The sequence below is a fragment of the Oryzias melastigma genome, linkage group LG6 (assembly GCF_002922805.2).
Source record: "Oryzias melastigma strain HK-1 linkage group LG6, ASM292280v2, whole genome shotgun sequence".
Taxonomy (NCBI): Eukaryota; Metazoa; Chordata; class Actinopteri; order Beloniformes; family Adrianichthyidae; genus Oryzias; species Oryzias melastigma.
Window position 1 is genome coordinate 21,518,167 of NC_050517.1, and position 15,735 is coordinate 21,533,901.

The 15,735-nt window shown below is 38.3% G+C and overlaps 1 protein-coding gene across 1 annotated transcript in view; it reads left to right on the forward strand.

Moving 5' to 3' along the window:
* Window positions 1-14,779, forward strand: part of LOC112152678 (voltage-dependent calcium channel subunit alpha-2/delta-1) — a 71,556-nt gene extending 56,777 nt beyond the window's left edge. Inside the window, exons 28-40 of the mRNA XM_024282412.2 lie at window positions 657-719; window positions 1,404-1,507; window positions 1,825-1,914; window positions 1,998-2,065; window positions 2,160-2,198; window positions 2,307-2,378; window positions 5,812-5,964; window positions 6,074-6,126; window positions 6,439-6,494; window positions 7,601-7,730; window positions 8,290-8,402; window positions 8,701-8,783; window positions 12,807-14,779. Of these exons, the coding sequence (XP_024138180.1) occupies window positions 657-719; window positions 1,404-1,507; window positions 1,825-1,914; window positions 1,998-2,065; window positions 2,160-2,198; window positions 2,307-2,378; window positions 5,812-5,964; window positions 6,074-6,126; window positions 6,439-6,494; window positions 7,601-7,730; window positions 8,290-8,402; window positions 8,701-8,783; window positions 12,807-12,920 (1,138 nt within the window). The 3' untranslated portion in view covers window positions 12,921-14,779. The remainder of the gene's footprint in view (window positions 1-656; window positions 720-1,403; window positions 1,508-1,824; window positions 1,915-1,997; window positions 2,066-2,159; window positions 2,199-2,306; window positions 2,379-5,811; window positions 5,965-6,073; window positions 6,127-6,438; window positions 6,495-7,600; window positions 7,731-8,289; window positions 8,403-8,700; window positions 8,784-12,806) is intronic.
* Window positions 14,780-15,735: the final 956 nt, after the last annotated feature.

Consider the following 15,735-nt stretch of genomic DNA (forward strand, 5'->3'; position numbering starts at 1 on the left):
TGCTGCATCAGCTTTTCTTAAATTAAAAATGCAAGGCAATGAAGCATTATATTTTTTATCATTAGGATTTTGGTGTGCTTTTTTTTTCCTTTTTTTTCCCAAAAAATAAACAGCATTTTAGAAGAATCCATTTATTTTTTAAAATCCATTTATTTAGAATCACCTGAGCATTTTATTGAAAACACATAATTCTAAATCATTTTCAATCATTTCAAACCACATTTGTTCAAAAATGTAACCACTTTAGTGTATTTTACCAAGACAGAAAAATAAAAAAAACTTTTGGGGACTTCTACTTGAATAACTATAAATAAATAAATAAAATAATAAAGAACATTTCCATGGAATTTCTGACAGGAAATTTTTTTTCCCTTAGTTGCTTGGCATGTTAAAAATCTAAGCAGAAATCACAAAACTTTACTAACTAATCTCTTATTTATTCAACCGTTAGCATTTTTCATTAACGGCAAAGAGCCACAATAAAGGAATAAAAGAGCCACATGTCTCTCCAGAGACGCAGGTTGCAGACCCCTGTCCTAGACAAACAACTAAATGTAACAAACATTTTATTATTGCTTACTGTGGAAAAAAAAACACATTTCTGCATGTTTGTGAAAGGCTGACAATCCATCAGCAGTTATTTTTAATTTTCCCAGGGATGGGATTGTTGCCAGGTTTGTTGCCACAGACGGAGGAATCACAAGAGTCTATCCTAGAAGGTACTTTCCCCCTTTCATCTCAGTTTCACTCGAGTGTTAGCAAATACGGTTGTGAAACAGCAGGGCAAGTTTTTCCCAAATATCTGGTGTTGTAAAGTGTTGGATCAAATTGATGGGAACCGTCTAGCAGTTAGGCCGCTGTGCTCACCTGTATGAAGGATTACTTACAGATCTGGTCAGTCTAGTCGGTGTAATTTGTGTAAATTTACAAATCCTTTTACCTGAAATGTCACTTATTTTATCAAACACATGCACACACACACACCCACATACAGACACACATGTCTAATATTTGATGTGGCTGTGGGGGATTTTAACCCTAGAACAATTTTGCTATATAAGTTACACCATAACTTTTGCCGGGTCATTTTCAGCTGATATAATACACCTAATGAAAAGTATTTGTTATTAAAAATGGATCAAAATATACAACACATGGTAAATTAGAGTAGATCCTAAAAACCTACCTGAAAATTATTGAAAAATTGTGAATTTGAGAACAAAACATTCCTAAAAAAAAATTAAATAAAAATACACAAGACTTGATTCCTGGGACATGTGAGATTTTGCCCTGAGACCTTTGAAACTCAGAAAAATGCAACATATAGAAAATAATGTAAAGATATTTACACATGTGTATATATATATATTTTGTTTTTAAATCAGCATATTACTATTTTTCAGTACTGGAGAAAAATGGTCTGAGAATCCAGAAACATACGAGTCCAGCTTCTACAAGAGGACCTTGGATAATGAAATATATATATTCACGGCTCCCACTTTCAACAGTAAGTAGGGATGTTCATGTGCATGAGGGTCTTCTGTGTGGTCTGGCACTGCGCCTGCTGTGTTCACTGCTTTTGGACGACATCCCAACCCTACTGGCAATGTTCAGACTTTAAGGTTTCTGATATCGCTCTGTTTATCATACTTCTTTTCCTGCTGTGTTTCTCCCTCCTTGTGTGAAACCCATCATCCCTACTAATCACTCTAACAGACATGCAAAAGTCACTTTTTATTCTCTAGATAAATAGATGATGGCTATTAAGAATGTGGGGAATGTCTTTATACTCTTAAAGAAATGTTTCATTTTTTTATAAAACAGCAGAGGCCAGGGAGTCTGTGTCTGAATCGGGTATCCTGGTGAGCAAAGCAGTGGATCTCATCATAGATGAAGTCACTCTCAAACCAGCAGGTGAGTCTTTCTAACATCTCCCTGATGGATGAGACTGGTACAGCACAAAGCTGCAGAACTCTGTTTTGTGCTTTTGTCTCTAGTGGTGGGCGTCAAACTCAATGTCTCCTACTGGATGAACACTTTCATTAATGCTACACTCAAATTAAATGTGAGTTGTGTTCAGTTTTGATTGCATCCCATACAATATCTTACTCGATTGTGTGTCAGCGTACAATAAATCTTATTCATATTTCTTGTCCAAGTGCAAAGATGAGATTTGTGGCTGTCTAAGAAACGACAAGGTACATTTTTTTTTCATATTTTACAATTTTTTTGTAGTTTTGCAGTTAAATGTACTTATTCTGTCCAAAAAGTCATTTTTTTCTTTTTGTATTTCTGTGCGTTTGTAGCATGTAGACTGTGTGATACTGGACGATGGAGGATTCCTTCTTATGTCCAATCAAGAGGAGTATATTTCCTTGGTGAGCTATCAAAAAGACATCTAATCTTAGTTTGCTACATATTACGTTGCAGCATCAAAAGTGGTACATTTCATGTCATTTCTGATGTGGACAAGGCGGCTTTTCATCATGGATTTGCACAGATATCCAGTAAATTACAAATGTAAAGTGTTGCATAACGGCGCAAAGCCTCTTTTCTGTACAGTACTCTACTGTTTTAGACCTAAGTGTTGCATATGAGTGTAATGCAAGGTTCTCATCGAAAGGCAATTCAGGCAACAAATTTGCGTGGCCCGCTCCTCTTTTGCGGCGAAGCAAATTCTCTGATCACTGCGGCTGCATATGGTAGGAGCTATCAGCTAATGTTTTTAGCATAATCGCTACATGGAGCTGTGTCGCTTAGAATTCATGGAAGACGGGGATGATGTTGAGAAATCAGGTGTATTTATTGTGAAGAGTTCTATGAAAACATCAGTTACACTTCTAATGTCTGGGTTCATGAGATCATTCTGAGATTCAGGGAGCTAGTTCACTGTCCCTCAGGAGGCTGTTTCCTCTGACAGCCACTTCAGCTGTGTTTCTGTGTCTCAGTGACTGAGTTTGAAGGCTCATTGTCCCGCATTTACGCAAGAGGGGAAAAATAAAAACAAAAAATACAATTAGGGGACCTTTTTCTTTATTGTCTCGATGAAAATAAGAAAAAATATCAGAGTTCAGGAGGACCAAGCTGGCAGCCAACGCACCCCGTAACTGGTATATATCGAGCGTGCGAGCTCCATTGGCCCACTGGAGGCTGTCTGAGAAGCAGACAAAGAGCCACCGCGAGTGCAACAGGTTGGCTGGTAACTCAGAGGGTATCCTGATGATGTTGCCTCCCTCTGTTACCATCTTTTTCTTCCTCTTTAGTATTCTACCCACTGATCAAGTCACTGAAAATGTCACATATACCCAAAATTGAGTTCCTGATTGGCAGATGCGACGGCTGTGCCGCCTAATTTGCGCCGCCGATGTCGCGCTGCTGCAAGACCGCCGCACTACCCCCGTCACTAAAATCGCGCTGCGGTTTTTCAGATGGTTGTCTGTCACGTTTGTACCATTGACTTAACATTAAAACTGTCCGCCTCTGCCGCGCGAAACGCGTTCGGTGTGAACGCTGCATTAGGCTGTTCTTCACTTCAGAATAGGTTGGATTACCTCAATTGCCTCGGTGGTTAAAGAGTTAGTTGAAAGTATGTCAACACTTGAACTAAAGCTCTTTTGTTGACCCTTGTGCTATCCTGGGTATGTTGATGTTGGGAGTAGGGTCATCTGGACCCCACAAGACAGCGCGTGGAACTGTTTTTTTCATTGATTTCTATTCACTGGTGTCCGTGGCAGACATGAAATCCTGTCCACATTCATTCACATTTGTCATAAGATGGATAACACGTCAATGTCAGGCTTGGGTCATCTGGACCCCATAAAATACCACAAAGAGCTAATCTGACCCAGAGCTTTAAATCAAATACACTATTTTGCTTGTTACAGTGTGATACTGTTTGGTATCATATATGGTATCTCTTTCATGAATTCCTTCCAAAAAGTCTAATTTCACTGTCGTGTTTTCGATGTTTAATTATTTTTAACACTTTACACACAACATAGTTTGTCTTACCTTTGTCACAAACCCCCATCCCTCTCAAGCGGAGGTCATCTACAGGTTACATGACTCAGCCAGTCATGAGAGTGGCAGCACACCCATGTGTCTGCCAGAGTAAAGCACTAGCCACTGGGGAAGGATCAAAGAGGAAGCTGATGGCTTTTAGACATTTGTGAAAACTGTACTTGTGTGTCCCCTGTGTACATAAGAAGTCTGCTCCACTGTGTTAACTCTTCTTTTTTTGACTTCCTTTGGCCTCTGCCTGTTGACGGCAGGATTTATGGAGCCGAGGGTTTTGGAACATTTCACATCAGCTGAGACAAGACATCTGCTGTCTCTGAATAGAAGCTTTAAATCTGACCTACAATTCATATCTTTGAGACATTTGAAGTAGCTCTGACTTGTTTTTAAAATGTGGAAAATGTCTCGTCCACTGGGACCTTTTGGGACGATGCTGCTGTCTTTTTTTGCTGTCAAAAAGAATAGTTGCACTTCTTATAGAAAATGTTGTGATTTGGTGTTTTTCACATTTCTATTTGACACTTGTTTCCACGCAAGTTTATTTATGCCTGTATTGTTCACATGAAGCCACGCATAGGTCCAAACTGGAAAGCATTAACCATTTAAAGACCCACTCCGAAGAAAATAAAGTTTTGGGTGTTTTTGTTGCGTTTTTATCACGGTGGAGAAGATTTATTTAGTTTTTCAAATTCTGAAGGATCAGGAGCAGATGAAAAAAATGCTGTTTGAAAAAGCTCTCTTTTGTGATGCAGCAAGTGAAAAGTCTCCCTCTATTCTTGTGCATCCGCTTGTAGACAAATAGATCCATTTACGTCTTCATTTTCATCTGACTCTAAACTTCACTGCTGGATAGCTCCAGTAATATTAGTATGGGATTGTGAGGTGCTGTAAGCTACAGGTACAGTGTATTCGAAGGAATGATGGGATATCAGTGGAAGCTTACTTCCGCCCCAATAGTCTCGCCCACAATTCAGAGGCGAATTTCTGATGAACTCTGGGATTATATTTGTTACTTTCTTCTAGAAAATAGTTTTTTTTTACATATTGACTAAAAAGAGCATAACCATAATGAAAAGACCTCTGGGAATGATTTTACAGTAGATAAAAAGGTGTTTGGAGTGGGACGTTAAAACCAGAGCTTCCGCTCCAAAGTTGACATTCTTCAACCATTTACACAACTAACATTATTCCGGATTCTGGAAATACCATCAGGATTCTGAAATGGGGAAAAGCAACTTTGTGCTGACATGCAACACTGTCTAGTAAAGAACTGCTTACACAGTCAATGTAAATCAGCTGATTCTGTTGTAGAGGAAAGCAGTTTTGCACTGTTATTCAACACATTAAAGTGCAACTTTAGCAGATTTACGTTGATTGCTTAAATGACTGGAGAGTATGTCAAAGAGCACGTATCATCTAGGTGTTGCTTTCAACATTTCCAGTATTAAATTTGTGCAATTAATAAGTTAAAACTCCCTTTAGATATAAAAACCATCGTAGTTTTTTTATGAAAAAAAAAACACTTTGTGTTTCCTAGTGCAAAAGTTCCACTATCTAGTTTTAATTCATTTATGTTTGGACCAATTGTCTCACAAATGTGAATTTCTCTTGACGATGGCTCTTCTGAGTTCAGAATTACCCATCCATGCATTTCAAAGGTGTCATCCCATGTTTGATTGAGTGGATAATTAGTTTGGTAAATTGAAGTGCTTTGCTTACATCTGCCCTCATGATGACTTCATTTATAATCAAATAACTCTATTCATAAGTGTGTTTATTCATGATCTCCAACAGATTGGCCAGTTCTTTGGTGAGGTGGATCCAGTGCTGATGATCAACCTGGTCAACACGTCTCTGTACTCCTTCAATAAGACGTATGATTATCAGTCTGTCTGTGACCCCGAGAAAGACAGCAAAGCAGCTGCAGGACCCCGGTCTGTCTATGTGGTGAGATGTCAACAATAGCAAGTTCTCTACAATCGCTGCTTTTGTGTTAATCCATGCTGGCCTACTTTACAAGTCTCTCAGTCCCATTTCTGTCCTTGTGCTGCTCCAGCCAACCATTGCAGACTTGCTGAGTATCAGCTGGTGGGCCTCCAGTGCTGCCTGGTGAGTTGAGAGCCTGTGTCTCTTTATTTCTCTTGTGTGCATCACTACAGTCATTTGTATGGGAGTGCAGTGGCATGAGAATTACAAATGAAGATGGATCATTTTTACCCTAGTTGTCCAAAAATAGACACTCAAACTGAATGTCTTGTAGCTTGAAGCAACATTTAAGCTACCAATGTATTTATGTGTTGGTAGATATACATCTTTTAAAGCAACCATTTTGATATAGCCTCCATAAATCAGAGAAATGTGTCTTAAAAATGTGTTTGGCAGAACTCTCACTTTTTTCTTCCTGTTTGTTGGAACTTACAGGTCGATTATGCAGCAGCTCCTCTTTGGTCTCATGTTTCCCAACCTTTTAGACGCAGGTGAGCCAAAATGCAAGACTAGTGTGAGTAATAGTAATATAATTGGTTGATTCTGGTATCATGCATGGGAAAATATACATATCCATCATTATGTAATTTTTACCTCAATGGAATGGTGTTTTTAACTGTTTGTCACTATATATTGTGGTTTATATAAGAGACAACATGACCTGAAAAGGACCTGAAGCATTTGATAGGCAGAAAATACATACATTCCAACTCAAAATTCCGTTTAATGGACATCCTATGCATTAATAAAATAAGTTAGCCACAGAGTAAAAAAAAAAGTTTCCATAGAAAAATGTTAAATTGTAATCAAGACCTGTTTGAAGCCATGTTTCGGGACTTTAATGTTGCTTATTTTTTTACTTTGGAAGATGTAACGTAATTTTAGTCCCAAGATTATGAAGATAAAATAGTATCATTCCCATTTGTGCATGCATAATTCTTAATTTGTGCATAACTTTGGACTGGTGTGTGCATAATTATTGATTTGTAACTCATAATATATATTTGTGTATAAGTACAGGGAAAGAGTGCCGTGTCGCAGGCGCTGTCAGAGGAGGTGCTGCAGAGGGAAAGTGTTCTGTTCTGGGAAATATTTTTATTTTTAAAGGGATAAGTGTTTTAAAAATGCTTATTTATACTTTTTTGTATTAATTATTGGGCATATCTGTTTAAAAAGTGGGAAAATGTAAAGTTTTGCCAGATAATATTCACAATCTAAGTTTAAAGCTCAAAAGAAAACTATGGCGGAGTAGCATTTAAACGCATCACTTAAAGATTAATCTTTTTTTTTTCATAAAGACATGAAATCTGATTTGTGTGTAAATGTTGTTTTATGTGTTCACAACAAGCGATTTGTGCATAGTTTTTAAAGATTTGTGTTTGTAGTTAGTTTCATGGAGTTGTAAATTTAATTTGTGCATGTGTAAATTGTACTTTGCATTTTTTTTTATTTTATAAATCATGCACAAATATATTGTATGAGTTACAAATCAAGAATTGCGCACACACAGAATGGGAATGATACTGTTTTCTCTCCATAGAGGATCCCCTCACCGTATCCTCTACTTCACTTTATTTGATGTCTTTCTTATTTCCAGTGGAGTCTCCGGATGAAGATATACCAGATGCCATGTTCAAGGAAAGCTGCATCACAGAACAGACTCAATACTTTTTTGACAATGAAGAAAGGTCGTACTCAGGGGTATTAGACTGTGGAAACTGTTCAAGGTAGGCTCATGTTTATTGAATGTGCATACATTTGCATATGTTCCGCTCTTTGTCACCTGTAATTGCTGACCTGTGAATGTTCTGCTCTGTTATGTCTTACTCAACATCCCACTACTTCACTGTCGCAGTGGGATGTTCCCCAAAAAAAGAATAGTTTCCTGGCTGTATTGGTTCTGCAGCCTTAATCTTAAACAGCTGCTTTCTGATGAGTTATGATCAGACACAGATTGCCTTGATCTGTCAGTAGCTGAAATTGTGGGAAAAGAGATTTTGTTTTTGCTGTTTGCTTCATGTTTGATTTTCTGGTTTAATACACAGAGTACCACACATACTGTATATCCTGACTTTGTTTAGCATACTGGATTCATTATTAAGTGTATTTACGTAAAAGGTATTAAGGATTTTTAACTTTGCAAATTATAGTTTATAAATTAAGAGTCTAATTTATATAAGCAAATACAGAAGTTTGCACCAATCTTTTGATGAGTATCACCAGCTACGATAAGTTTTGTTGTTCCTGGTTGCAGTTAAGCTCATGGGTCTCTGTGGTTTTTTTCAGGATGTATCGTGCCGAGAAGCTTCCAAACACAAACCTTGTGTTTTTGATTACTGATGCCAAAACGACATGTTTGTCATGTGACCCCAGGCCGCTTCGGCAGGCTGAACAACCCTGTATCCTTTTGCTTATCTCATTCTGGATGCTCCTATTTCTGTTATCTAACACTCAGAGGAGAGGGGCACTCTAAGCTGTCAATGCAAAGACAACACGACTTGAGTTTAAAGAAAACCTCTTGTAGATGCTCCCATGGAAACCTGATCTACCACACATGAAATGCGAACTTGTCCTGCTCGCCTGAATTCTATATAAAAAAAAAATCAGACATTTTTAAGAGATGTAAAAAGTGAATACTTTATTATTGCTTCTAAATATAAATGTACTTGAGGGTGTTTTTCCTGATTGTCTGCTCAGCTGAAGGACCAAATCCATGCGAGCTGGCTCAGAACCCCAGATACAGAAAAGGACCAGATGTGTGTTTCGACAACAATGAAAATGTGAGGAAAAAGAAACAGAGGTTACCTCAAAAGCCTGAATGTGATTAAACGTAGCTTCCGTCGATGTCTGCTCTCTCCCTGCTTTAGATTGAAGATTGCTGCTTCCCATTTGTGAACTCTTTACTTACATTTTTTGTAGAATATAGTTATTTTTAAATGTCATCTTGTTTTTTCCCTCCTTTTTGCGTTATCACTCATCTTGTTTTGTTCTTATTTTTGGGGATTCTGCATGTCAAGGATGAGCCCCTGTGTCCAACCAGCAGAGGCTCTGCACTCAGCCCCACATCTTTTTTGTTGTTTATATTTGTTCTCGCTTCAGGGTCAGTATGGTTGCAGTTTCACACAGTTTACCGTTGATTTTATGCAGCCGTGTAGTGATTTGATAGTTTGATGACTTGTTTGTTATTAATAATAGGAGGCTAACATTTTAGTTATACAGATTAACAACCATTCAAACTGAATGATCAACTGTGTTAATCTTTAGGATCATCCAGAATGTTTTTCTTGTTTTAATCTATAAGACTTTATACAAATAAAAAAATAAATAAAAATCATAGCAATTGGATACAAATATCGAAATTCTTCCCCTTGAACTTCTCCCTACCCCTACATTTACCCCCTCCAAATGGAGAGTCATGAAAAAAGTAGCATCTTCAGTCGATAATGTCATCAATAGTCACCATTCAGCTACGTTAGCACGGAGCTGCTAGCTCTTGGAAATACATGGCAACCTTGGTTTTATAATTTTACATAGGTTGTGCTGAAACAAAGTCATTACTTACATTTAAAATGTGTAAATAACTTATGTGCTTCAGAGCACACCCACGTAATGAAATGCGCTTTTCCATGGCACAACCCTAGCAGCGGTGGGCTCTGCGTCCCTCTGCGACGAGGGTTAGCCCTAAAAAGAAAAAAACTATTTCGAACACTCCTATCACTTCAAATGATCCAACAATTGAAGCGATTGGTGGGAAAGAATTCAGATTCGGCCAAGGACTTTTAATAAAACTCTTGAGCTTCAAGCATATTTTCTTTATTTATGATCTTATATACACTTTTTTCTTCTTTACATAAAGATTATTTTTATGTTTTGCTACTAAAATAATCTAGAGAAAACTTGTTAATATTCTTAAGAAAATTTAAGGCATAAACAGAAAAATTAATGTACATTCTTAAATATAATGTAAGTATAATAGAAAAATAGACTACAATTTGTTTTAAATTCTATGAGAATCTATCTATTTACTTGATCTGTATCAAACAAGTCTGAATTGGGTGGAGAAATGCCGCATTGACCACATGTAAAATGTTTTAGTCGTATTTAAAATCTTTGGCATCCCAGCTACTCACAATGCAAAATGGAAGTTGTAAATCATAGTTGGCGAATGGCATCAGTAAAACAAAAGAAGCAACGTGGATAAATCATACAAGAAAGGGCTACAACACCACCCAACGGTGAACAATTCATTTAAAGATTAAATATTTGGTACAAAAATAATGCTTTTTCATATCTTTATAAATCCTGCCTTTCATTGTGTTGCACAGGCGTAAGGCATACATATAACAGACCACCAATTCAAGAGGGCATTGTTTATATTATAGAGAGGCCTTGCTGGGAAGCAAATGACTGAGGAAGTAGATGAAAAGAGTAAAAGTAGGTCGTGTCCCTTCTGCTCTTTCCAGCTGTCCCATTACTTTTGGTTCAGCTCCTCGCAGGAAGACAGTTTGTGTGTCGGCCAGTCCATTTTCTTACTGGAGTAAACAGAGGAAGCTTCACGTGGCTTTCCTGTCCTTTGAATAGAGAAGACTCCCACCTTCTCTCTCCTGGGCCTTTGGCATGCACGGATATCCTGAATACACCCAATAAAAAAAAGACGAAAAGCTAAAAGCGACACGCTGAAACAAGCAGGTGTATATTCATCCAGACAAGCAAACAATGAAGCAAATGAGAGGTGAAGCTCATTTAAAACTTACAAAGGAGTGTTTAGATTAATTGCATAGTTTAAACATGTGTGCTTCTTTGTTGCTAACACTTTGAAGAAAATATTCATTTAAGGATCTCTCTTGAGTCATACAACGCCACACTGCACAGATGGCCTTTGAAGTACATAAAGTGTCACTTTTTAATTGGATTTTTTTTTTTCAAGAAACTGAACAAAGACAACTAATTAGTGTGTTTGTGCAGCAGTTTTGGGAATATTACAGGTTTGGCGGAGTCAAACTGTCAAAATTTGATTGTTTTTAGCTTCAGTGGTCTATCACTTGTCTTAACTTTTCTAACTTATAAAAACAATATAATTAAATAAATGTAACTTCTTGTGTGTAACAATGCAGCTTTCTTTGAAAAAAATTCCAATAGTTTTTTATTTTTTTTTAGTATTTCACAAGCTAGAGAAAGAATATGGCGCTCGAGATTAATCCTTCCCACTGCTGTAGCAAAAAAAAAACATGATTTCAACATTTTGACCTTTTCCCCTTTAACATACCGTAACTGCTTACATGATCAGCTGATTCACAGAGAAAAAGCAGCATTTCGCCATCTTTTTCTCCGGAGGTAAACAGATGTACCCCCTTATGGATTAAAAAGGAGCAGAAAATGAACTCCCCCTGGGTTTGCTCACATTGGCTCTGTTGCCCTGGGACTGGCAGCCGGGACGGTAACCCTGCTAGCCCTGCCGGACCCTGGGTAGAGGTGCTTGCTTCCTCTGTCGGACCCTAGGCAGCAGAGCCTGTTACGCTCTCCACCAGGATGCTGGCTGACAAAGCGAGCAAGCCCACTGATTGCCTACTCAGGCTAATTCGGACAAACACAAGTGGAGCTACCAACGGAAACTGTGGACAAACCCAATTGGGAACCTCATATTCTTCCCACTTTTGAACCATATGGGGCCCACTTGGCCTTGCTGGATGTATTCTTTCACAGCTCCATTCCGATTCATGAATGACTTGGTGTCACAAACCACAATTATTAATTTCTCCTCTATGATCAATTTTCAAACACTTGGCACTTCTGTGAATTAAAAAGGACACTATTCACACTAGGGCTGGGAATTACTGGGTACCTCACGATACACGATACATGGCTCACGATATCATGATATCGCGATGCTGCCATGATTGGTAAAGAAAAAAAATAGCTTCAACACAATCATAATAAATAACTTGTGTCTTATTTTGTGCCACAAATAATAAACACGTTGGTGTTACATTCCTGAAATGAGTACTACCATGTTTTTGACCAACATGACACAAACTGAATTGGAATTATCTGTACAATTCAGTGTTAACAATAGTAAACATGAACAGCAGTGCCACTACTAGTCTTAGTGCAAAATTATTGTAAACGGCAGAAGAAAAATTAAATAATTCAAGTATAGATGACATGCACATTGGCCCCCTATCTATTTGCGATAAAATGTCTCACCAAAGGATGATAAATAAAATCAATCGCTGGACTAAATATTGTGATATATCACAACATCGATATTTTGGCACACCCCCAAATCATACACTACCAAATCTTAGTCCTTGATTGGTCAAATTTCAACTGGTTTAGTTTTCAACGTACATTTAATTGCTGCATGTTTTGTACCAATGCGTAAATGCGAGAGTTTTAAATGTGATGGCCAAAAAAGGTGTGTTTATGTAGACTTTTCATTGAAAGTGGTAGCCTGAACACATGCTGCCAAACCTGATGTGAATGTAGCATTAGAGGAGGGGGGTCCAAATCCAGGCCTAGAGGGTCAACGTCCCACATGTTCTCCAACCAACCTGACATAGAGGCTCTTTAATGGCTAAACTGATCAATTTAATCAATAGCAGACAAGGCAGGGTTTCTGGAAAACCAGCAGGAGGCCGGCCCTCGAGACCTGGATTTGGACAGCCCCGGAGTGGAGTCACATATATGGGATTCAACAAAACTGAATGTGGCACAACTAGATGTGGAAGAATGTACGATTTAAAGTGAAGCAGTGGCCATCTTTATCATTGGAACTGCCTACTAACAGCTGGTTTCTTCAACAGGAAGATGATTCTGATTGTGGTGGAGGAACCTGCCTAAGCCCGAACCTTTGGTTGGTGCTCGGCCTCCAACTGCTGCTGCTGCTGTCGCTCACCAAATCTTCACAACACTCATGACCCAAACACACACACTGAGACTGCCACGCCCATCACATCTCATCGGAGGCCTGACGACACTCCGCTTGCGCAATACAGGATGTATGCAGAGTATTTGCAGCACTGACGGCCTGTATCAGCGTTTCCATTTTCCTATGCCAAAGGGTGCTCATTCATTTCTTCCTCATCGTGTTCAACTTCAGAGACACATTTCCTGTGCTCAGCTGCGCTCATTTCCACACCGTCTACCTTTATCCTTTCCGATGGTGCAACAGTAAGAGCTAACCAAACCCTTTAATTCTGCCTCATTTGTTTTCTCTGACTTTGAGAAGCTTTATGAAGCCGTACGTTCACTCACAACATTGATTTGTGTAGCTATCTGTATCGTTTGTTGCTTATATTTATTGCACACGAAAATTTATGCTATAATGGTTGTTTATTTTTTTTTTTATTTTGCATCCAGTGAAACCTTTAGAAAAAAATAATATCACTTTGGTTTGAGTGCTTTTTTAATGTTGATTACCTATATATCTGGTTCATTTTCTGTTTGCTGAAATCAACTTAGCATTCTGTGACAAGCTTGGTGTTGTATCGTAGCAGCATGTGCTCATTACAGAGCTTAAAGACGACACCGACATGTTCACACCAAAAAAGAGAAACGGAGAGATTTTGCAGAGAATGTGCACGCTACTTTATTTCCTCAGTGGTGGACGTCGGTATGAAAACTGCATATGTTACACTGTAGATAGGAGGATTTCTCAGTGAGAAATAAGTGAAAAAAAATCAACTAGAAGGTTCAAATTTTGCTCATGTTTGTGCTTGGATGAACAGCTCTGGTTGTCTCCACTTTGATGCATCAAAAACCCAGTGCCTACATAGTAGCTTGAACAGTTTAGTTTCTGAGTGATTCAAGGCATCCAAGTTGTATTTTTTACCATGAATGCCTCAATGCTAATGCACGCATTATAGCAGGGCGGGCTGGCCTTGCAGTAATATCTCACGAGGGGGGCCAAATGTGCTGCTGTTCTTCTAATTTCGGGGACCCACACAGTGGTAGAAACAAGCCGTGACTTTGATTATCGGAGAGGAATATTATTTTCCTCCCTGGAGAAAACAAACTAAAAACCAGACTTCAGCTCACGTTTCAACAGCTTTCTCTTTATTAATCCTGTCTGTGTTTCCTTACTGGACCACCGGACTCAGGAGCCAAGATGACTTGTGAATGAGATCAGCATATCAAAATGACTGTTTCTTTGTTTTGTTCTCCTTGCTGTACTCCTCCTGATGCTTGTTCCTTCTTTGTTTTGCTCTTAAAGTGCTGTGAAGCAGACGCCGAGGGCTCGGCGTTGAAATGCTGCAATGTCATGGGATGAGCTTGTTCTGTGTTTGAACTCTGTGTGCGCATAGGCTCAGCATCAGGGCCTGCTGGAGAGAACCTTCAGAAAACACTGCTACCAGTGGTAACTTTTGCATTGCCTTACTTAAGCATATATGACAAAACTGTACACCTTTTTTTTTTTCTTTTCCCCAGTCTGTATTTGGAGTTCTCTCCATTTCGTCTTCATGCTGACATGCTGGTGTTGAGTGATCAGGTTATGCTGTCTTTCAGAACCGTGTGCTGACTTGTGTTTTATCCCAGGGATCCAGTGTCTGTGCAGGCATGTGCGTGTCCCTCTGATTTCTGATTGTGCTTTAATACATGAAATACTCTTTTGTGGAGCTTCATTGGCCTGAATAAATTTTGTATACATTTGTACCATAAAACTATTTACTGTATAAAAGAGAAAAACACTGAAAGAGGAGAAAATGTTTATAATATGTTGTTGATTATTGTGCTAAAATATATTCACAATAAAAGTGGTGTTCTTGTTATGACCAGAGACTGTTTTATTATAAATTTTGAATCGATCATCAATTTTATTGTCTCGCTTTGTCCCTTTCAGGGTCTCAGATAGGGGTGCCACAAATGATTATTTTAATAGTCGACCAATCACTGATTGGTTTTCCGTTAATCGGATCTTTCGTGAGCTTGATGTGAAACGCACAAATATAAGTTTGCTCTCTGTTTGCTTTAATGTTAGCTCACCGAGATGATGTCATAGTCACATTGTGCTTCCTCTTCAGGTGTTCATGCATCGCCGTAGCGCTGCCATGGAACACAAATTCTGCCTTACAATTTTTCTTGTATTCATTAAGAAGAAGAATTATGTCAGCGGATCACATCCAAAAAAAGAGTTAATTTTTAAGACATAGTTTCTGTAGAATGGCAGGAGTTCATCAGAAATCTGGAGGGGCACCTGGTTGCAGACAAGATGGCATTTTTTCATCTGCTCCTGATTCACAATGATTTGACCAAAGAAATACTCAGAATCACAATTTTAAGGCTTATTTCATCAATATGTCCTCAATTACCAGAAAAATGCTAAAATAACATGTTAAAACACCAAAAACACAATTTTCATTGGAGGGGGTCTTCAAATGTTAATGCACACAATCAAACTTTTCCAGAGCTTTAAACCATCCAGAAATGGTCTAATTGAAATAATCAAAGTCACCAAATAAACACTCAAAAACATCAAGAAACAATAGTTTATTCACTTTTAATTTATTACCTGAACACTTTTATTTTCCTGGCAAAAATAAAGATAAAGAAAAAAAGAACATTTGCCTTGCTTGGTTTAAACAAATTTTTATGCAATTTGCATCAGTGAGGAAACAAAACTGCACAATTGTAAATGAAGACAGACAGATCATTTCCTCTGCCAAAGAGGAAGCCCCTGCTTAGATATTTTCCATCCATGGTTAATTTTAGCTCCTGACTTCACACATTTGCAGA